We start from the raw sequence: 22,136 nt of genomic DNA on the forward strand, positions 1-22,136 counted from the left end.
GACATCCTCAGTAAATACCTGACTATTACAACTATTTAAATTTATTTAATTTTATTAAGACTAAGAGTAGGTTATTAATTGTTTTGGTTGTATGGTCTTTGTTTTATTTAAGTTAACGTTTATAACAATGTTAAAACGTTAAACGATCGTGGCTCAAGAGTTGGGAGTTCGCCTTGTAATCGGAAGGTTCGAGCCCCGGCTTGGACAGTCTCGGTTGTTGTGTCCTTGGGCAAGACACTTCACCCGTTGCCTACTGGCTGCATGCCAAATGTCCTTGGGCAAGATACTAACCCCGTGTTTGCCGGTGGGTGGTGGGCCCGGTGGCTCCAGTGTCCGGCAGCCTCGCCGGACACTGTCAGTGCGCCTCAGGGTGGCTGTGGCTACAATGTAGCTTGCCATCACCAGTGTGTGAATGTGTGTGTGAATGGGTGGATGACTGGATGTAGCGTAAAGCGCTTTGGGGTCCTTAGGGACTAAGTAAAGCGCTATACAAATGCAGGCCATTTACCATTTACCAATTTGTTTCTGACAGAAGAATGAATGCCCACTTAAATAGAAATTAGACATCAATAATGGCATAATATACAATAAAACAGCTAGAATCTTAAAAAATATTGTGATGTGAATTTTTAGCCACACAGTCCAGTACTAAAAGTAAACAATTAGTTTCAGCTTTAAGTCTGTATATCTAGAATTAATACCAGAGTTTAATGACCAGAAAAATGCATGTGTAGCAACTCCAAAAACACTAAACTGGCATCCAGTACACATAGAAGTAAGCAGAGACCCAAAGCTGCACAGATAAGAACAACAGTAACTAAAGTGAAGGTGCAATGCAAGCAGAGGTGAAATACTTGGAGCTGCAGAAGCAACACAGTTTCTCAGAATACAGGTAGGGCAAAACAAGCGTGCACACATGGGAACTGTGAGTAACGATGCTGTACGAGCACATGAAGCATCAGAGTGTGTTGTGTTGTAATGTAGGTGGGATTTTTCTATTCTAACAAGTATCCTCTCAGGAAACAATATGGCACTGTGTTTTTGTTATACTAGCTATGGGAATGTAGATCAAAGGCAAAACATGACAGCAGGCTACATAAAGCTGACAAGAGGGGACTGCAAGAGGCACATTTATGGCTCTCTAGGATGCATTATATATTTCACATTACTGTATGATAACAGCAGAGTGGTTCAGTGCATTTATAAAGCACATTACTGATGTTTCAAAAGGTCAGATGCACAAAAATATTTTATTTCTAGTATTCTGTATAGGGCTGTGCGATATGACCAAAATCTCATATCCCGATATAGTAATTCTATCGTCTGACGACGATATAAATCACAAAAATGTAACATTTTCTGTAAATTCTGTGAATCTCGGGCAGCTCGACTTGCGGGAAGCGTTTCCTGCATGAAACTATACATTTTTAGACATAAGTTGTAACGGCCGCCGTTTTCTTTGTGAGTATTTATTACATGGCGTGCTGCGGGGAAAAGCCTGTTCTAACATTTGAGTCTAAGGTTTATTTTTTAGTACCTGGCGGCTCTTTTTTACTTCTCATCCGTAAATAATCTGCTCTTTCACGTGATTCAGTTTATTTTGAAAAGTCTCAACAGGGTCTTGAGCTTTATTGTGAAACGCTTATGTGGAACATAAACAAGCGGACACGCGATGGTGTTACCGTCGTTGTTGCTAACCACAACGCATAAAAACAGGCGCTTGTCCGTCCGTAGTGTGGTTATATTAAATATAAGAGAAAGAGAGAACTTTAAGAAATTAATATAGCCACTACAGTGACCATCAAGACGATGACAAAATATTGCCTCAAACAGTTTATTTTGCAACACCACGAAACAAACGATAGCGTAAAATTAAACTATAGATGTTTTTATATCGTCATCCGATATATATCGTTATATCAAACAGCCCTATTCTGAAACACCAACTAACTCAAATGTACAAATTAATTCAAAGTATACTACTGTAAGTCACCTGGGAACTATAAATAGTGCTCCCAACTCAGCAGCTGCTCAACAATGTATAAAAAAGTTCACAGAGTTCATGTTATGTAATATATAGGCTAGACAGGTCATGCCTTAAAGTACATGTTTCCAATCTCCACTTTGGAATGACAAATTCTTTTAGACCAAGCATTTATCACTATATCTGAATTTATCTTGGACAGACTTCACCTCCTTCCAGACCGTTACAAACACGGGGCACCAGCTGCAAGGACCAGCTAGAGATACCAATTGCTAAATTCTTTAAAATCATGACAGTTGTGTGAGACATATCAAATCTACAGAAATCTTGCTGAAACACATCTAAGCTATTAAAATCCAGGCGTTTAGAAATCCCTTTTTGGACAGGTATTTTAGGCACCTCTGAGCAGGTGACTTCTTCAAACAAAAGACAATAAAGTAGCCTGTTATCAGGCAGAATTATCAGCCGTTTACACTGACTTTCATGTTTAAACACGAGGAAAAACAAAAAAGGACTGACAAGAACTGAATCACATCTATGGGAAGGGAAAATAAACGAGAATAATTATTTGAAAGTAATGCAGAATTCCCCAAGAGATTTGCTGAATTATACCCCAGATATTAATAGCATAAAGTGAAAGGTGAAAATTGGCCTAAAAATTCACCATGAATAAGTGCAACTAAATGCCTTGTGCTTAAGCCTGCATCCATGATTGACAAGTACTAGGGGCTCAAGGAACAACTGGAGCAGATGCGGAAGGTGAGGAAGGTCCCAGCAGATCCCAAACGCATGTGAGTGCAAAGAAGAGCAGCTACACACACAAAAAAAAAAAAAAAAATCACAGAAGTAGCTCACTAGCTCACTTTCAGACAGAATTATCAAGTATTTACACTCTGATTCTCTGTTTGGTCCACAAGCACAAAAGAGACCAGAAATGAAAGCAATACAGAATGCATGAGTGAGACTATACACTACATCCCAGATATATGCAGCATAAAATGATGCAGAAAAGATGGGAGGGGGGGGGGAAAAAAATCACAAAGAGTGCACTAGAATAAGTGTCTGGCGCTCCAGATCTAGTGGGTTGGAAAAAAAAAACCTATGCTCAGGATTTTGGGACTACCAGTGGCCAAAAGAACAGGCGTGTCTGAAGCATTGGAGGCTGTAACCCCACAAAGCATATGACAGCAAAGAGCAGCAGCCACATGCAACAGCTAGAAACTGACATCTGGCCAAAAAACACCGCTTTAACAGAAAGTGATTGCATTTGTGGGAAAAAAAAAACAACGGAAAAAAAAACGAAAAAATAAGCATAATAATAAGACTCAGGTGTTCACTCGTTTCTGTGGTTAGAGCTGCTTCTTGCACTTGCCACAAACCAGGGAAGGCGTTAAAACGGTTGTGAATGATGCAAACAGCTAAATGGGCCTGCTGCACCTAACAAGTGTAAAATGAGCGGCACGCCGTATGACACGACCACAATAAAACAACTTTCACACAGCCATGATTGATCTGCTTACCCGCACTCGGAAGCGGAACATGGCGAGGCGGACACAGTGGCTGAGGCAGGCCGGGGGCAGGAACCATGCCCGGGGAGGCGGGGTGGCCTTGCTGCCGACGTGGTTGACTATCAGCTGCGCCGTCTGTCGCTGGCTCTGAGCTCGCCGCGCCCACTCGGGCCAGCGCTCCTTCCCCAGGGTGCCGTTGAAAACCACGACCAGCTCCAGGCCACCCTGGTACAAGCAGGCCTGCGACAGGGCGGCCAGGTATCCCAGCATGGCGTTCCACTCGCCTCCGCACACCCAGTCCGTCTGGTAGCCGCCGTACAGGCGCTGCAGGCCGGAATCAGCGTCGATTAGGATCCTGGCAGGCGGGGGCGGGGGAGGCATGGGCCCGGGGTGATGTGGGTGGTGGTGTGGGTGATGATGGTGAGGGGGCTGGCGGGCCGCGGTCCGGGCAAGCTTGAGGAGGTCCACGGGGACCGTGGCCCCGGGACACCGCTTCTCTAAATACTCCTGAAAGCCCTGCACTCCCATGACGGTGTTATTGAGCCGGTGCGTCTGACCGGGAGCGGGCTCTGAATACGTTCTGTACGCCGTGTTTGTAACGTGTTGTGGGGCGAGACTTGCAGCTAGCTGTGCACTCCGGGGCAAAGCTAACTGGTCTCCGATGTAGTGACAAAACTGTAGTTTAGTTAACCCAGCAAACCAACTTGGCTGTCACGCTGACTAGCAAAACGAGTCACCATGCACCGCCGCACGACTGTTTCTGGTAGTTATCCCAAGATATCGAATTGCCAATTTGTTTGTTTTATTTCTTTACTTTAGTTTTGGTCGAGGGTGCTCAGTTTAGTGTCCATCCCTGTGGATTTTTGGTGAGATGCCAGAAAAGGCCAGTGTAGCTACCTACCTACCAGAAAAAGTTTAACACGTTTCCTGCTCCCATAATTTGGCTTTAACAAGACCAGCTTCCAAAATGCAGTCGGTAGCGAGTAACAGAAATGCAGCGAGATGGTGGACCGAGAAATGTCTGCAAAATAAAAAAAAATCCCGCTGTTTTGTGCACATGAAACAGATGCAATACTGCGCTTTTTTTAGTTAGCAAACCCACAGGCTGGATGGCCAGTTCGCGGACATGATGGTGAACCGAGCAGCTTGAAAACCGTTGTTTTTTTTTTAAACCTGACAGATGAAAATGTTCACATTTATTCGCCACTGGCTCTGGGAAATTTCAGCACGTGTGCTACACCAGCGTGCAGGATAACAGGTGTCAGAATATTAATTTAACACAAACTAATGAGCAGCGTGCCTGGCTGCACTAATATTTGCTAACTGTGGCTAAGCTGCTAGCTGCTGCTGGCAGGGTCCCCGGCGTGATTTGACGCGTCAACTCCCGAAGACAAGTCCGGGGCGGACACGACGCGGAATGAGATGGATGTTTGACGAAAGAAAAGAAAAGTAACTAAAAGAAAATAAAAATAAAAGCCCGATGGTGCCTCCCTCGCTTTCTTCCACGCTCACGGCTTCATGTTGCAGAGGGGAACGTTACTTCCAAGCGACGTCAGCCATCTTGCGACTTCCTCGCGGCCCAGTGGAGTGGGAGGGAAGGCGGAGGGAGGCGAGGAAGGAGGCGCGGCAGAGCGCGGGGAGCGACGGGAACAGTAGTCTGACTATGGCAGAGCGTCCGTCCAGAACACGAGCGTCGGCAACGAGAAAAAACTACAACTGCCAGCGACGGTTTGTACGAGGATAAAAAAGCTGGAGAGCAGCAGTTCTCAAAGTGAACCCAGTAAATACGTGATTATTTGACAGTTCAACGTGCAGACCGTTATTTTTTCTTTAAAATAAAAGCATAAAAGCAAGCAAAATGTATCGAAATATAGCTGGTGTTTTATATTTCTGATATTGACGCACCAATCTCTACCGTGTTGAGATTTTTTTAAGCATTTTATTCAAGGAATCAAAGTAGTATAAAGTGGTCAACTACTAAATTGATATAAATTGGTGGTAGTTTAAAATGAATCAGTTACTTAAGCAGTGTAACAGGTAGAATGGCGCTGTCCCACCTGTGCCGAAAGTCTTTGAGTTTGTCGCCTCCTTGTGGCAGCATATATCAAATGTGCTGTTGAGAAAAATCAACGTACTGTATTAAAAAAAATCATCTTAATAAATCTTTATACAAGCTATATGAAAAGAAAGAGGAAATGAAGAATGAAATGAAACCAGGTGGCGTGGTCTGAGGGGAAATCAGAATAGCTCTGGACTCCACCTGTGGGAACACTGTGCAAGATTTTCAAGCTGATTTCTGGATATGACTAGAAGAGTAACTGAGCCTGTGGTGACTCAGGAGGGATGTATTAAATGAGAAATTCTGAAAGCCTAACATTGCTAACGTCTGCCCAGCAGAGACTCACCTGCTCTCTCACGTTAATGGTTTATTTCACTTTAGACTCTGTACATTGAGCCACAGTAATTCTGTGAAAAAGGATATTTGAGACACTGTTATTTACTTCTACCATTCAGTAACATTAAGCATGTTTAGTATTGTATCCAGACTACTGAAGTTTTGCAAACATGTGACTGCTAGATGGAGGATTGTGTGAATAAGGCCCTGGTCAAGCTTAGAGACTGCTCTGGTCATCTGGCTACCACCATTTATGAAAGAAAAATGATTATTCCTTGACTGGTTGGAAGGTTGCTGGGAGAATGACTACCAAGGCCAGGAAGATCGTGAAGGACCTCAGCCATCCCAACAACAGACTGTTCTCTCTGTTGAGGTCAGGAAAGTGATTCCGCTCCCTGAAGACCAACACAGAGAGACTGAGGAGGAGCTTCTTCCTGCAGGCGATACGGTCTCTCAATCACACCACCACACAGTACTGACCCACACATACAGTTCTTACACACACACTGGACATTCTGGACATTGTTTTCACTTCATCACTTAAATCACTTTAAGCATATTTGCACTGCACAAGACATAATGTGGATTGCACAACACTGGACATTATATTCTTCATTTCCAGTTAATACTTGTACAGCTGCTGTTATTGTGTATTTATTTATTTATATTTCTTCATACATTCTTATATAGTTCTATATTGTGTATTTTGTTGTACAGTTATTTTATTTTCAACTTTAATTTATATATTTTATCTTATTCTTTCCCAGTTAAATTTACCCTTCATTCTAATTTGTGTTGTGCAGTTATTTCATTTTTAACCTTAATTTATATTTTATTCCTTCCTAGTTAAATTTACCCTTTTTAATTTTTCATATTTATTTCCTATCTTATTCATAGCCTTTTCCTTTTTTGTTTTCTTTAGGTCACGAGCAGTTGTCCAAGCATTTCACTACATATCGTACTGTGTATGACTGTGTACGCGACAAATAAAATTTGAATTTGAATTTGAATTTACCAAAGCCCCAGTCACGTTGGCTAGAGATCAATCAGTAGGCCATATTTTTCCTTAGAGACCCACCTGTTGCCAAGGAAAAACCTTGTTGCATGTAATTTGCATGGAAGTGATTTTTCTCCTAACATTGCAGCTACGCACTTGAAATTGTGAAAAGTGTGATAGAAACCAGAAACAGGGACCATTCCCCTTTGAACTCAGTGTTACACCTTTTGAAATATGTTGGCGGCTCCGAGGCACAGCTTTTACTTCAAAGGCGAACATTAAAGGCCCATCTATTCACATTTTACTACCATTGGAGTAGTTAGCGAGTGTTTGCAGAAAAAATAACAAACTAAAGGCGACTGTGTAAATCAAAGCAGTCACTGGCATGTTTTTGGTGCTACACTTTATTTACTGCGGATTTTAATACCAAGAAGTTATACGTGCGTTTCCGTAGCAACCGGTGATCATATTATTTCCAGCGTTACTGAGGAGGACTTCACGTTAAATTGTTACAACAAATTTTTGATATGTTTCAGGTGCTTTTGGTTGGTTTTTAATTCTCATTTCTGAGGTTGTTTGTTTTGTTTTTTTTTATTTCCCATGAGCCTCCGCCCTCCACACCCTGATTCTTGTAATCCCCGTGGCACCCCATTTAAAACTCCTGGAACCGCCCCTGGCTGTAGGGCTCAAATAAAACCTACGCCCATTACAGACAGATTAACGTGATCGCGCAGCTCGTCCCCGTGTCTTCCTGTCTTCAGAGGGAAGAGTAGACATGACGACCCGCTCCGTGCGCGCTCTGTCCGGAACCCTGAAACCGCTCTTCAGCCCCCGGTCACCGCAGGTAGGAGCCGCCCGGTGCGGTTACCTGTTGAACACACCGCGTTTTGGATGGTGCAGCAGGTGGTTAGTTAGCTGCCGCTGTCCGTTCAGCACCACGGGTCAGCGTCCGGTTCGCGTCAGCGTTTTACGTAATTCTGCAGTTTGAGGATGTTTCCTGCTGCCATCTGTAAGCCTACACTCTTCCCTGCAAAGTCATGCATTATTCAGAGACTACACCTCTGCGCCGAGTAAAGACAGACAAGTTCACTTCTCCGGCGGAAAAGCTGTCTGTTGTCCACGAGTCCGTGTTTTGCTTGTGTTGTTACTGAGACGCAGTTTTAAGAAGTTTCGAGCAGGTATAACTACACAAATATGCGCCTCGCTGTTGTGTAGACATGCCAGTCTGCACAAAAACAAACGCAACAAGCCTCATCAGGCTCGCTCTTATGTTTAAGCTGCCAATCCGGAAGGCATTTCCTGTTTTGTTTTTCATTGTATTTGAGCTCAAAGAAAAACCTCAGTTTTCCACGCTCGTCGACTCTGCTGTGCTTACATGTTCATTAAAGTCTGCAGGTCATGGTGGAAATGCATGTTTTTATTTATTTATGATTCAAACAGCCTGTCGAGACCCATAATTACGTTTGTTTTCACTCCTGTGTGGTAATACTAGCATCACAACATAGAAAACATCGACTAATTATTACTTTATTGCACTTGTAATACTTCCACCAACCCTCCTAAAAATATTCAAACAACTGAAATGTTTCTTTTGTTTCATCTGCATGCGGATGAGTAGTGTCAAACATATGGGCCGGGGTCCAGAACAGGTCCATCAAACACGTCCAGATCAGCCGTCTTTATCTAAATAACAGCATGACAGTGGAGCTGCTAGGAGTAGAGGCAGCCAGCCTCCAACATGTCTGTGACCTGGTTTTATAGCTAAAAACAAATAAATAAAATGAAATAAATAATTTTTATAAAAGTCAAAAACTATATATATGTAGATATAATTGTTTTGTTTTTTTAGAACATTTTAAAATTAGAATACTATTTATTATGAAGGTAATTTGGTCATTTTAAGAGGACTTGTCTGCGTGTAACCTCTGTTTTTTCTCTGCATCTTTAGGGTTATGTTGTGGCAGCCTGTCATCAGACTCACAAGTCAACTTACACTGTAAGTTGTGTTATATATGAGGATTTATTTTATAGCTTCTATAATTTCTGTAAGCTCGGTCTTTAGGAGACCTTCTGACTCTCCACCCCTCACCATGATTCACATTTAGAGTCGATTCTAGAAGAAAATGTGGTCTCAGCCTCTCCTTTGTCCTATTTTCTCTCCCTGTTTGCTCTGAATCCTTCCTCCCTCCACCCACCCACCCAAGACCATAGTGAGTATGGATGCTTATAAGTGCTTATAAGATTTAGTGTAACAGCTAAAAGAGTGACAGGTCTCTGTAGTTTGTTTAGGGTTGTATCTAAAATGTGTGTGTTTGTGCATTACAGGCTCCACCTGCTCGGTACGGAGGCAGACACACCGTGACTCTCATTCCTGGAGATGGCATCGGACCGGAGCTGGCCAAACACGTGTGTGAGCTATTCCGGTGAGAATTCCCTCATGCACTCACGATTACTCTCTGCAGAATTTCACTGAAACATTCACCACCAGCGTGTTGAAAATTCAAAACTTTTTACAATTTTTAGCACTTCATAAATTTCGTCCAGAGGCTTTTTGCCTGGCTGCCATTGTAAAGGATGTCTGGATAAATAAAGGTTACCCTGACTTCCTGAACCATCCTCGGCTAATGTTTCCTTCTCACAGTATGTGCACATTTTAGACAGAAAGCTGTTCATAGTAACAGCTTTTAAAGTATTTTTTAAAACACAGAAATGTATAAGCAATGAATTTAAGACTTCAGTAGAGTTTAGAGGATTAGATTTGCACCTCATGTCAACTGGGATACGCTCAAGCCTACATCCATCCATCCATGCATTCCCATGTCAGATGAGATGTATAACATCTCTGGTTGATTCTGTGTCTTCAAAGAGAGGAGCTCAGACAATTGAACCATGTCAACTAGCTCCTTTTGACGAGTAATACCAGCAACTCAACTCTGAGCTTCATCTGGATGTCTGACTTCCTCACTATATCTCTAAGGTTGACTCCAGCCAGCACACAGAGGAAACTCTGATGATGCCACACAAATCCGGTCGTCCTCACGCTCCCTCTTTCTTTCACTTCTCAGTAAGATTGTGAGGTCCTGCTCGGAGCAGCCACTCTCCCCAGTCCAGAGGGAGCAGTTTTAGAAAAAGAAGAAGCTTAAGTTGGATAAGCGGTTAAAAACAAATGGGTGACTGATTAGTTCCTTTTGGCTCTTGCTAAAAACATAAACTGATGCAGAAAGGGCACATACTGGTGCATTAACATTCAACAGAATGCCAGGATTTAAGTCGCTGATGCTCAGAATTTCCCGTGGGATGCCCTGAGACACACTCCATAATGTTGACTACACACACACACACAGATGCAGTGCTAATATTAGGCCACTAAATGGTTCAGCTCTCTCATTCATAAGTGCTCTCTTTGTCTGTGTTCACTATCAGATTCTGCTGTGTGCCTGTAGACTTCGAAGTCGTCAATGTGGACTCGACTAAGACCTCAGAAGATGATATCAATAACGCCATAATGGCTATCAGACGCAATGGAGTTGCACTGAAAGGTAACTGTGGAAAATATACCTTAAATGAAGTTATAAGGCAGGTAATATGCAAAAGAAACACAAAAATTGTAAAGTTTTTTATTTTTTGTGTCTCATAAACAGTAAACATGTTCCTAAAAAAGAAAAAAAAACACAAAAGAAGCAACTTTCATGACTAAATCATATTATTAGAGATGTAAGTGAGACAAACGGACATAAATCATTCCCAGAGGCGATAACACTGAACCAATCATATACAATAAACACAATTGAACTTCTTTTTCCTCTTTTGTTCCGATTTATTTTACTGAGTTTGATTCTTGTGCTCTATTTATAATCACTTCCCAACAAGTACAAGATGATTTTCAGATCAAAAGAGGCAGATCAGCATGTGAATTACCTCTGATTAGTCTTTTTATACTTTTTTCATGGTAAGTATTTGAATGTAAATTTTTAAGTGGCCCAACAGTGAGGTGTGACTGGTACAAGAGATTTTTAATGTTCTTAGGAAGCTTTATTGATTCCTTTTTCGTATACATGTAAACATTTTATTTATGTTTACAATTCATAATAAAAATAAATAAACGGAAACTCTGAAATGAAATATTTGGATGTGCATGTTGAGAAAATCACATAGTCAGTGTTGTGCCTAATGATGTAGAGGGCACAGAGGAGGAGGAGAATCCAATCACAGGACATGAGAGGAAGAAGTAAGAAGCTCAAAGCTGAAGTATTTTACTATCCAGGGTGAGGTCATACAGGAGTAGACAGTCAGTGAGGCAGACACCAAAGGTAACAGGTGTGCAAACATGTCATATCCACAAATAAAGAACCAATAATAAGAGAAACAAACTGAACTTTAAACAGGAAAAACTTATGCAAGGAAATGAGTAGAAAACCTAACTAGTGCAGAAAAAATCTGTTGGAAAGGTGGATTTTTTAATTTTGGATTGCCACAGTTCATTTTTTTTCTCTTTTAAACATAAATATGTTTGTTTATTTAGGAAATATTGAGACCAACCACAACCTGCCACCTTCCCATAAGTCCCGAAATAGCCTCCTCCGGTGAGTCGACAACTCTTTGGTTTTCAGCTCAGATTTTTTGCTGATGTAAAGTCACAGAATTTGAGCTCTCTGTTTGTGCTCATCTTCCTCGCTGCAGTACCACTCTGGATCTGTACGCCAGTGTGATGCACAGCCAGTCCCTGCCAGGAGTGAGGACGCACCACAGAAACATCGACATCATAACAATCAGGGAAAACACGGAGGGCGAGTACAGCAGCCTGGAGCATGAGGTGTGTCTCTGTGTGTGTGGATCCCATCTCTTTGAGTGCATCTCTAACTAATCAGTCTCTGTTTTATCTCCACTGCACCTCTGCAGAGTGTACCAGGCGTCGTCGAATGTCTGAAGATCATCACCAGGACCAAATCTTTACGCATCGCCGACTACGCCTTCAGGACAGCTCGAGAGAAAGGACGCAGACGAGTCACCGCCATCCACAAAGCTAACATCATGTCCGTTTCTGTTCCTGTGTTTTATCTCGTTTCTTAAATGTGTTCCACTCATTTTTCGTCTGTTTCTCGGAGCAGGAAGTTGGGCGACGGCCTCTTCCTGGAGTGCTGTAAAGAGGTGGCCAGTGGTTACCCTGAAATCACCTTCAACAGCATGATTGTGGATAACACAACCATGCAGGCATGTCCATATGAGACCATTTCATTGTGTGGTGTCTGTGTCATCATGTCCCTCACATTCTTACTGGGGTATTTAATCAGAAAATGTGAGCGTTTTCAAGCCAAGACTCTTGAGAGTCAGGACAGAAGGCGGTTAGTCATTGAAACCTCCTTCTGTATTCAAAAAAACGTGTGTGTGCTGGCTTCTCCAGCTTGTAAACATGTCCTAAAATGAGCTTTTCTGTGTGTGTTTTAGCTGGTTTCCAGGCCTCAGCAGTTTGATGTGATGGTCATGCCTAACCTTTATGGCAACGTTGTGAGCAACGTGTGTGCCGGCCTGGTGGGTGGACCCGGCCTGGTGCCTGGAGCCAACTACGGAGAAAACTACGCTGTGTTTGAGACGGTGAGACAGGGTTAATGAGATCTCTACATGTCTTGTGGGTTCTTTGTTTTTCTAGCGGCTCTCTGGGGTTAGCTGCAGTTTTTCTAGGGTCCACTTGAGGCTCTCTCCAAAAGCGAGTCATCTTTGTGGACTGCCCTGTTAAAATCCCACCGTTAAAGCATCAATAGTCATGTTAACAGCCTCGTACAACAAAGGTTTTGGTCTCTATCAATATCTATAACTCACCAGCTAAAAGAAGAAGTTGGAGTTGGGTGTGTGTGGCCACTTTGACTGGCTAAGCTTCCTGTATCGTCAGTGATTTGTCTGCTAGCCTCGCCTCCACTAACTGGAATCACTGAACTGGTCCGGTTTTCAGACAAGTTTTTTGTGGTCTGTATGATGTTCATCATCTCCTAATGAACACACGTCCATGGCTGGGTGGTCTGAGTCCTCCTCACCTCACCCTCGGCAGCTGAATCCCAGTCCTGCTTCTGGTCGTCTGGTTCTTTCCTTCTTTTCTATTTCACCTCTTTCATGTGAACGTGCAGCGTTAACTTCCCTCTTTTGAATTTTTCCCTATTGTGTAATCTAAGCAATTTTTAACGAAACCATAATTGTTGTTTTTCCAATCAAGCTCTATACGCACATGTGAGTGTACACTCACTCAAGCCTCCCCTGATGTAACATCTCATTTTTGTAAGGACGTATAAAAGGATGTATCACTTTTCTAAATGTGCTCTTCTCTGTACAGGGCACCAGGAATACTGGGAAGAGCATCGCTAACAGGAACACGGCAAACCCCACGGCCATGCTGCTGGCCTCCTGCCTCCTGCTGGATCACCTTAAGCTCCACGGCTACGCCAGCATGATCCGCAAAGCCATCCTCTCTACAATCACCGATTCCCAGGTACGATTTGACCAATGCTACATGCAATTTGTTGGTGGTATTCAACTTTTATTGTTACGTCCTGCTTTGTATTTCGACATTACTCTAAATATGTCATCTCCTTTGTGTTCCAGCTGCACACTGCTGATCTGGGAGGTAAGGGCTCCACATCTGAAATGGTCCAGTCCATCATGGATGCAATCCAGAGCAGTGGACCTCGCACACAGAGACACTAGAAACCAGATGACTGTACGATTGCACCTTTCATTGTAAGACTGGACTGAAGCTGTAATGTATGGACAGCTTTTATTTCCTATGTGGGTTCAGTGGTTTAAAAAGCCCTCTGTGTAAAGCAGAAATATATAATAGTACTATGATAGATATTATATTCAAGATTTCCTAATTATTGTATGAATAATTTGTGAAACTGCAAAAAATAAAGCACCTGTTTGAGATCCAACTAATGCTTTCTATGTATCTTATTCTGGATCGATTTCTTATTATTATGGAAAACTGTTATAAACCGTGCACTAAAAATCAAAACATTAACCAAACTGTTGTCACCTACTGAAATATAGCTGTTCCAGCTTTGCATTTCACATCATATTGTGCAACCACAACATTTTGATGCATGGGTGGATGGATGGCTGAATGGATAAATTACTGTGCCTATTTTGCACCCCCCATATTTGCATTCTTGGACACCTACAGAGCAGCTTTGCACAATTCAAAGATAGAAAAAGTAATCACGTAAAATAAGCTGGAGCCCTTTAGTTCCTCCACTGTCTCTTTAATTAGTGTTTAGAGCCTGAGCTTTGGGCTTACAGGGATTACTTGCACTTACACCTCAGTATTTGAAACTCTGGTCATTTTTATATGAACCACTGTGATAATAAATATATGGAAAATGTATCGCAGCCCTGCTTCAAATAACTAAATATAAATAAAGTAACTCAGATCACAGATCAAGTTGGTCAATGGCAGTCTTTCCTTAGACTTCTAATGGAAGTATTTTTGCAACCAGAAGTCGCCCCCCGCTGGCCAGTAGAAAGAATGGAGGTTTAAGGCATCAGAGATACGGTTAACTAAAAAACTGGGGAGCATCCATCCATTTTTTACCTGCATGAATTTATTTTGGCTTGTTTTAAATGGGAGGGGCCAAGGCTACAGGTGTTGTAACATGGTGTTAATAACAGTAATTATGTGATGTGGCAGCCCTCTGGTCACATTTCCTTCCGTCTCGTCTGTGTTGTTGTGCAGTTTTCAGAGTGGGCGGGGTTAATTAGCGCTAATGGGCGCACCTGTTCAGTCTCCGCAGAGCATTTAAGAGCTGGCTGCGTCGTTCTCTCCCCGTCCACCCAGCATCACAGTGTTTGTTTGGGTCCCTTCAGCCTCATTATTTTGTGTTTTGCACTACACAACACCAGACGTTTCAATACTCCTCCAGATGCTGATGCGCCGATAACACTAACAAACCCCATCAATTTAATTATCGTTTTGCTTCTTATAAATACAATTAAAGATCAATCCTATTCACAGAATTACACACCCACCATGGTGGTATTTCCATTGCCCTCCATTTAAAGGTAAAAATACAGCATCAAATGTAACACAATAAACATTCAAGTGATTGTGAAACATCCCTTTATAATCAGTGAAAATCAGTTAATTGAAGGCTTAACCAGAGTGTTTTTAACTTAGAGGTTTCTGTTTGTTCACAGTCTGATGGTTAGAAGGTAAAAGGCCCACCGTTTTAAAAGGGTGGAGTTACATAGACTCACACATGTGTCCTACAGATTGACATATGCTGGGTGTGTGCGGTAATTTATTAAGTTACTGTGAATTCTTTCGGCCTTGAGACAGTTTCTCCATCAACCATCACAACCAGCTACATGAAAGTATCTGTTGCAGTTTAACTACACTTCTGATGACTAGTTATGGAGAGTAAACAGGCAGAGAGTCTCACCCTGACGTAAATCCAGATTCAATTTAATTTGGTTCAACTTTATTTATATAGCACCAAATCACACCAACAGTCTTCTCGAAGCACTTTATATTTTAAGGTAAACACCCCACATTAATAGAGAGAAAACCTCAACAATCAGCACTTGGCAAGAGTAGGAAGGAAAAGTCCCTTTTAACAGGAAGAAGCCTCCGGCAGATCCAGGATCAGAGAGGGGCACCTATCTTGCGACTGGATGGGGTGAGGGGAGGAAGAGAAGAAAAGGACATGCTGTGGAAGAGAGCCAGAGATTAATAAGAACTAATAATTACATGCAGAGAGGTGTATGAACACATAGTGAGTCATACATCATGAGCATCATGGGAATCCCCCAGCATAACGTATTGCAGCATAACTAAGGGAGGATTAAGGACCTCCTGATCCAGCTCCAACTATATGCTTTAGCAAAAAGGAAAGTTTTAAGCCTAACCTTAAAAGTAGAGACATCTTTTAAGTTCAAACTAGAAGCTGGTTCCACATAAAAGGGGCCAAAAGGCTGAAGGCTCTGCCTCTCATTCTACTTTTAAATCCTCTAGGAACAAAAAGTAAGCCTGCGGTCTGAGAGCGAAGTGCTCTAATGGGATAATATGGTACTATAAGGTAATGAAGATAAGATGGGGCCTGATTATTCAAGACCTTGTATGTGTTTTGAATTTGATTCTGGACTGAAGAGAAGCCAATAGTGAGAAATATGTTCTCTCTTTCTAGTCCCTGTCACTACTCTCACGGCAGCATTTTGGATCGACGGAAGGCTTTCAGGGAGTTTTCAGGACAATTAAAATGGATCAGTAGCCATTTTTGAATAAAATCAACATTCAACTACCTGTGTGGCTTTTTTTTTCTAGAACCAGGCCTCAATAATGGTTTCCAGTTAACTGGAAATAAAAGACAGGAAGCAAAATATCTCTCACCCGTAGCTGGAAGTTGCAGATCTATGAAAGGTTAGACTTCACAAACAAGTAAAAGGACTTTACAGTCTTTTCTAAAAGGCGCAGGAAGCCAGTACACTGACACAAGCTGCGAGACATCAGTATGCATGACCTGCCTTAAAAGGATAAGTTTCTTCAGTAGGAACAGAGCACAGCGGGTAATGAAGGGATTTGCTGACCAAAACAAAAGTCTTTTTTTTGACTGCCGTGCAGCTAAAAAAACCAACAATTCACACTTAAACTAAAACTAATTGAAGCCTGGTGTTCATGCTTAATACTTAACAGACATAAGAAAGTCGTTTATACACAAATGGCGGAGCAGCAATGAGCCTCGCGCTCGACTGTTTCTGTGTGTATGTTTAAGGTTGCTCTGCGGGCCCCTCGATAATTAGAGGCCTCTCCAAATGAGGGAGCAATCGAGGGGAAGCAAGCAGATTACCGCCCCGTCAGAGGGAGAAGGAATGAGAGCGGGAGAGGAAACTGGAATGCAGGACAGCGAGATGCAGAAGAAGGGAAAACAGTGGAGCAGGGGTGAGAGGGAAAAAGGTTGCTGAGAAAGACAAGTCTCCTTCTGTTGCTGCTGCCTTCTCATTTCTCTCCAAAAACCTGAGCTCCCATCTGTCACAACATCTGACACTCTCTCTGCCCGCCTGTTCACACCCCTCTCGACCACCCGCTGATGTAAACTCACACGTACGCATATTAGTTTGCGCGTATGAAGGGTCTTTGATCATTTCTGGAAGCCTAATAGAGAAAATCTCATTTCATCTGCTGGTGTATGTTCCCCATGATCTGCTCTGAAGGGTGGATCAAAAGCAGGGCCAACGGCCACATGTTTAATATCAATAATCAACAGGAAATCACATTAATTCGCAAACACTGCCCGGGCACTGCGTCCTTTCATCACCCTCTCCCTCCTCCTCTTCTTCTTCCACTTTCATAAAATCCAGAAAGGCGAGAGAGAGAGAGAGGGATGTGCTAAAGAGGAGAGAGAGGAGAAACAGCAGAGCGAGTTGGCAGAGGTCACCATCAGTGTAATAAGCACACAAACGCACACAGACACATGCAGCAGACACAGCATGGATGCAGCTAGTGTGTGCAACAGCAGATCAGGTTGTCCTGGCTCCTACAGATGCTTCACGGGACGCTGAGGAGGAGGTGAGTCGGCTCCGTCTCCTCGTATTTCCCTATGATTTTCCTGTTTTTCATGAAAATGGGAAATTAAAATCTGTACGGATAGATGTTAATTTTAGTCAGGCACTTTAAACCTCCTGTTTCATGCTCTTTAGGGGTTTTTTTTTTAATCAAAAGCGGTAGAGGATTGCAAAAAACGAGCAAACTGAATTGATTTTTAGCTTTACGGCTTCTGCAAAGCAAATTATGTGTAAAGCAGCAGGTGTCCAGCTTTCTAATAGGATTAAAGGAGCTGAAAGGTGTCAACAAACTCAGCTCCGTGGGCTGGAGGGAATTCTCTGTTCATCTCTAGTGCTTCCAACCTGACACCTCCGGCTGACTGGAAAATATTTTCTCCTCTTCCGACTGAAATTCATGATGTTCAAACTGAAGCTTAAAAAGAAAACAGAAAAGACTAAAGAAAACTAATGATTTTAGCTTTAGCTTTGCCATTTTTGCAAAGCAATAGGCAAATAACCTTCAATATAAAGCAGGCGTCTAGCCTTCGTCATCAGTCTCGGCTGTTCAGTTTATTTAAACAGATACTGGAGTGACTCCTGTATTTAGCTCCTGCGCAGACACCTCTGGCTGAATGAAAAATACTTTCTCACCTGCAGACTCTAACATTTACATCCTAAAGTGTTTCTTTCTGTCAGACTTGGCAATAATTTCAACAAAAACATAGAAAAAGAGGAAACACAAAAGAGATCTGATGACTTTTCTTTAGTTTTGACATTTAATTAGCATTTCGTGAATGAGTTTTAACTGCTGCAGTTTTTTATTATATAACTAGTGGAGGATGAAGTTAAAAATCTGTTAAAGTATATATCATATAATAAATTATCAATATTACTGTATCCATGCAAGGTTTTACTGTTGGAGTTCATTTAAATCATTTTCTGTCTGCTAATGATTGTTTTTTTTTAAATCAATAATTTATCTGCTGATTCTTTTATTGTAAAAATTGGGATTAAATCAGAAACTCGGCCATGATCACCTCAAACGATTTTTAAAGCAGCTGCCAGTTCAGATGATTCACTGGCAAATCCCTTTAGCTGTTTTTGTACAAACTGAATTTTAAAAAGATGATGTTTAAAATGTAAACAAAAACGGACTGCAATGATGTGCAAATGTCACAAACCTGCATTTTATTCGCAATAGAGCACAGAAAACATATCAAATGTTTAATCTGAGAAATCTGACAGCATTTAAAAAAAAATCCTTTTTAAATTTGGTGACATTAACACATCTCAAAAATGTTGAGGCAGGTGTTTAAAAGGCTGGAAAAGTGGTACTTTTAACAACCGGAGAATCACTTTTCAAGTAATTAGGTAAAATGGCAACAACTAACATTGACTGTTTGATGTGAAAATAGCATCTTGGAGAGACAGAGTGGATCTATTTCTGAATAATGTTCATCAATGTAATATTGTGAAAACTCTGAATACTCATCATCTGCAGTATGTGATATCATCAAAAAAAATCTGAGAATCTCGAGAAATCTCTGTGCACAAAGGACGAGGTTGGCAGGTATGCCTGTGATGGACGGGTCCTCCGACAGCACTGCATTAAAAACAGACGTTATCACTGCATGGACTCTTCCAGGAATCATTGTGAACGGTTCACGGTGCCATCGACAAACGCAGTTATAAGCTCTAGCATGCAAATGACGATGAAGGTTTGACTGGATTTATATTTGATGACAGCTTGATTAAAGGCATTTAAAACGTGTGACATCCTCCTGCGACGAGCTGCTTTTTAGTAAGCAATCAGAAGCATGTTGCATTGTTATCCGCATACCAAAGTGTTTGACTCCAAACGTGGATGAACTTAGAGCAACCTCATTAGGAGCTCAGATCATCAAAGTATGCGAGCAGTTTGCTGCGTTTAATCCAAATCCTGACCTAATCCAGTTTTGAAAACACAAGCAAACGCATCAGCTCTGTGTAGACCAGGGGTGTCAAACTCCAGTCCTCGAGGGCCAGTGTCCTGCAACTTTTCCATGTGTCCCTGTTGCAACATACCTGAATACAATTAGTAGGTCATTAGCAAGACTATAGAACCTGACTGCATGCTGAGGTGAACATTCAGCCATTTGATTCATGTTACAGCAGCTCATGTGTGAATGAACATGATGCAATAAAAATACTTTGAGAAGTATATCTTTCCAAACACATTTACTTAAATTTACTTGAGTGGGATTAGGGGTTGCCACTTCAGCATGCAGTCAAGTTCTATACTCTTGCTAATGACCTACTAATTTTATTCAGGTGACACATGGAAAAGTTGCAGGACACTGGCCCTCGAGGACTGGAGTTTGAGCCCCTGGTGTACGGTGTGAACGTCCTTGGATGTTCCAGCATCAGTGTGCACTTCACGGGCAGTTTGGTGCCTCCTCAAACTTGGACCTGGATCTGATTTCATGACCAAGCAGGACATCTGTCTGATTTTGAATGCCATGTGTGGAGTTGCACCGGGAACTGAATTAGGACCTATAGACTTTCAAAAATGGATTAACAGTTCAAGATAAAACAGAACACTGGAGGCATATGGATGAGATGACTCATGACCCAGGTGTGAGGTCATCATTATCCATGGTAACTTCTAGCGAGTCAGTGGGTAGACCATGCTATAACCTCAACCAAGACGAAGCTTTCTTTTTCTACTGCCCAAAGAAATTTGTTGTCTGAGACTAAGAAGTGTTTTTATGTATGCAAATGCTGCATGCATCTACTGATGTCTGTCACACTCACCTGACTACAGAAGCACTTAAAACAATGAAAACTATGCAGAAATGGGCCTGTAAAAATCAGACTTGGCCAGAGGTTCTTAGGACACTTGAACAGCTCTTTGCACACTTGGATTTTGTAGGTCCAACTTTGCTTTGGGTTTGCTGGGAAGCTGCTTAAGTCTACCTTTACCAGCCACTTCCATGTAGGGTTTAACAATAGTTCAGGAGAGGTGATTTATTCACATACAGAATAAATTAGACTGCCCCGGTGCTCAGAATCTACATGATACGTGCTGGTGGTGATGAAGATGGCAAAGGAGGCTTGGATAAGGAGGAAGCAAGTCAGAAAGGCAAATAACAGAAGAGCACGGAGCTTTAAACCGCAAAGAAGAGAGACTGATTGGGTAAAAGGAGGAAAAGAGAATGATTGGCCTACAGTAATGATGTTGATGCTGAGTTTGATGGGAAAGAGGAAGTGATGTAAAGAATATAATAGCAGCCTGAACACCAAGGAAAATCAAACAGATTAGCTCTTTATTGAATAAATGCATAAACTTCAAAAATGATTGAAAAAAAAAACCTGTTTTGGACGTTATTTAGATTAGTGATTATTTCAAATAAATACTCAAAGAATTTGGGGGAAATGGATGGAATGAGTACAATAACTGAAAGAATTGAAAAGAAGGAAAAAGAAAAAAGAAACAAACAGTGCATCTGACAGAAAAAGAAAGGGAACATTTTCAAATGTTTTTATAGGATCTTATACAACAGTGCCATTTGTCTGGCCCATTAGCGATCAAATTAGTCTTTTTGTGTCCCGTGAGCTAAAAAGAGATCAACACTTCTTCCCTAAACAAACAAATAAAGGGGCGGAGGGCTTCAAAAATCACAAACAAAGACACTCGGCAGTTTTTACAGTTCAGTGCACACACGCAGACACAATCATAGAGCCCACAGGGCTCATCAGACCAAATGTGAAGGCAGTAATGAAGTCCTGTTGTTTGGCCAGTCTCCAGTGAACATCATTACAAACTTACAGGCAGTTAGAGATTTCCCCCAAAGCTGCACCTGATTCTAAGAATTTAACAATAAACTTTTTATAGTGACTGAAAATACATCAAATTAAGAAAAAATTGAATAAATAAATAGATTTTAAATTAACTTGAGTGCTGTACTTCAACCCACTTTTGAGGTGCTTGTATTAAACTTTCTAAAATGTAATAATAATCACCTGTATACAAAAGATGGACCAGGAAAGATTAACGTTTGTTTCACAGTTTTCCTTCATAACGATGTCATCGTCTTGTCTTTCTGTGGTGTTCCCCTCCTGTCCCAGCCAGCATGTCCGTTTCTGTGATAACAGACACGTATACGTCCATCGACCGGCCGGCGGTCTCTGAGACCCCCACCGGTGCTAATGCTACAGGGCAGGAACGAGACGCCCTGCTGGCCGTGGCCGAGGTGGTGGTGCTGGCGGTCATCTTAGTGATGGCGTTACTTGGCAACGGGCTGGTCCTGGTGGTGTTGCTAAGACGAAGGCGACACCACAACCCCCTGCACCAGTTCATGCTGAACCTTTGTGTGGCTGACCTGGTGGTGGCGCTGTTCCAGGTAGCACACACTCATTCACGTTGTGGGTTATATGTGTGTTATACGTCACTACAGGTGTGTAATTGTAGTATTATCTGAAAATATGTGCAGATACAATAATCTGGAAATGTGATCTTTTTTTTTACAGTTTGTAAACAAATACATAAATCTGGAAGAAGACATAAACACACTGAAGTCAGCAAATGTCTTCACAGGTTTCCAAATATGCACACCTATATGTAAATGTGAACTAAACTGGGGTAAAAGTGCACATGAATCTATTATGTGGGGCGACCGTGGCTCAGGGGGTTGGGAAGCGTATCTGTAACTGGAAGGTCGCCGGTTTGATCCCCGGGCTCTCTGTCCTGGT

General features: G+C 42.0%; 3 protein-coding genes across 4 annotated transcripts in view; 2 read left to right on the plus strand and 1 right to left on the minus strand.

The window, feature by feature from the left end:
• The window catches only part of fam120c (family with sequence similarity 120C), a 32,855-nt gene extending 27,750 nt beyond the window's left edge, over window positions 1–5,105 (minus strand). Inside the window, exon 1 of the mRNA XM_005918726.3 lies at window positions 3,505–5,105. Within this exon, the coding sequence (XP_005918788.1) occupies window positions 3,505–4,020 (516 nt within the window). The 5' untranslated portion in view covers window positions 4,021–5,105. The remainder of the gene's footprint in view (window positions 1–3,504) is intronic.
• Window positions 5,106–7,595: 2,490 nt separating this feature from the next.
• Window positions 7,596–13,801, plus strand: LOC102302796 (isocitrate dehydrogenase [NAD] subunit gamma, mitochondrial). Of its 2 annotated transcripts, XM_005918727.2 has the most exons (12): window positions 7,596–7,728; window positions 8,833–8,880; window positions 9,089–9,094; window positions 9,210–9,307; window positions 10,308–10,423; window positions 11,407–11,467; window positions 11,565–11,697; window positions 11,784–11,917; window positions 11,993–12,095; window positions 12,330–12,476; window positions 13,207–13,362; window positions 13,476–13,801. In XM_005918727.2, exons 1-12 carry the CDS (start codon window positions 7,660–7,662, stop codon window positions 13,575–13,577), a joined length of 1,173 nt encoding a protein of 390 aa, XP_005918789.1. In that variant the 5' UTR covers window positions 7,596–7,659; the 3' UTR covers window positions 13,578–13,801. The 2 variants fall into 2 exon arrangements, with proteins under 2 accessions (XP_005918789.1, XP_005918790.1); XM_005918728.3 differs by lacking the exon at window positions 9,089–9,094.
• Window positions 13,802–17,305: 3,504 nt separating this feature from the next.
• LOC102303504 (vasopressin V2 receptor) overlaps window positions 17,306–22,136 on the plus strand; it is an 8,580-nt gene continuing 3,749 nt past the window's right edge. The window contains exons 1-2 of the mRNA XM_005918730.2: window positions 17,306–17,430; window positions 21,513–21,787. Coding sequence (XP_005918792.1) covers window positions 21,518–21,787 — 270 coding nt within the window. The 5' untranslated portion in view covers window positions 17,306–17,430; window positions 21,513–21,517. The remainder of the gene's footprint in view (window positions 17,431–21,512; window positions 21,788–22,136) is intronic.

Source organism: Haplochromis burtoni, unplaced genomic scaffold (genome assembly GCF_018398535.1).
Source record: "Haplochromis burtoni strain Fernald_Lab_line unplaced genomic scaffold, NCSU_Asbu1 Contig_31, whole genome shotgun sequence".
Lineage (NCBI taxonomy): Eukaryota > Metazoa > Chordata > Actinopteri > Cichliformes > Cichlidae > Haplochromis > Haplochromis burtoni.

Coding starts and splice junctions, on each gene's coding strand:
- LOC102302796 (XM_005918727.2), top strand. CDS start 7,660: ATGACGACCCGCTCCGTGCGCGCTCTGTCCGGAACCCTGAAACCGCTC. Junction 11,468..11,564: donor TCCCGAAATAGCCTCCTCCG/GTGAGTCGACAA, acceptor TCCTCGCTGCAG/TACCACTCTGGATCTGTACG. Junction 12,477..13,206: donor ACTACGCTGTGTTTGAGACG/GTGAGACAGGGT, acceptor TTCTCTGTACAG/GGCACCAGGAATACTGGGAA.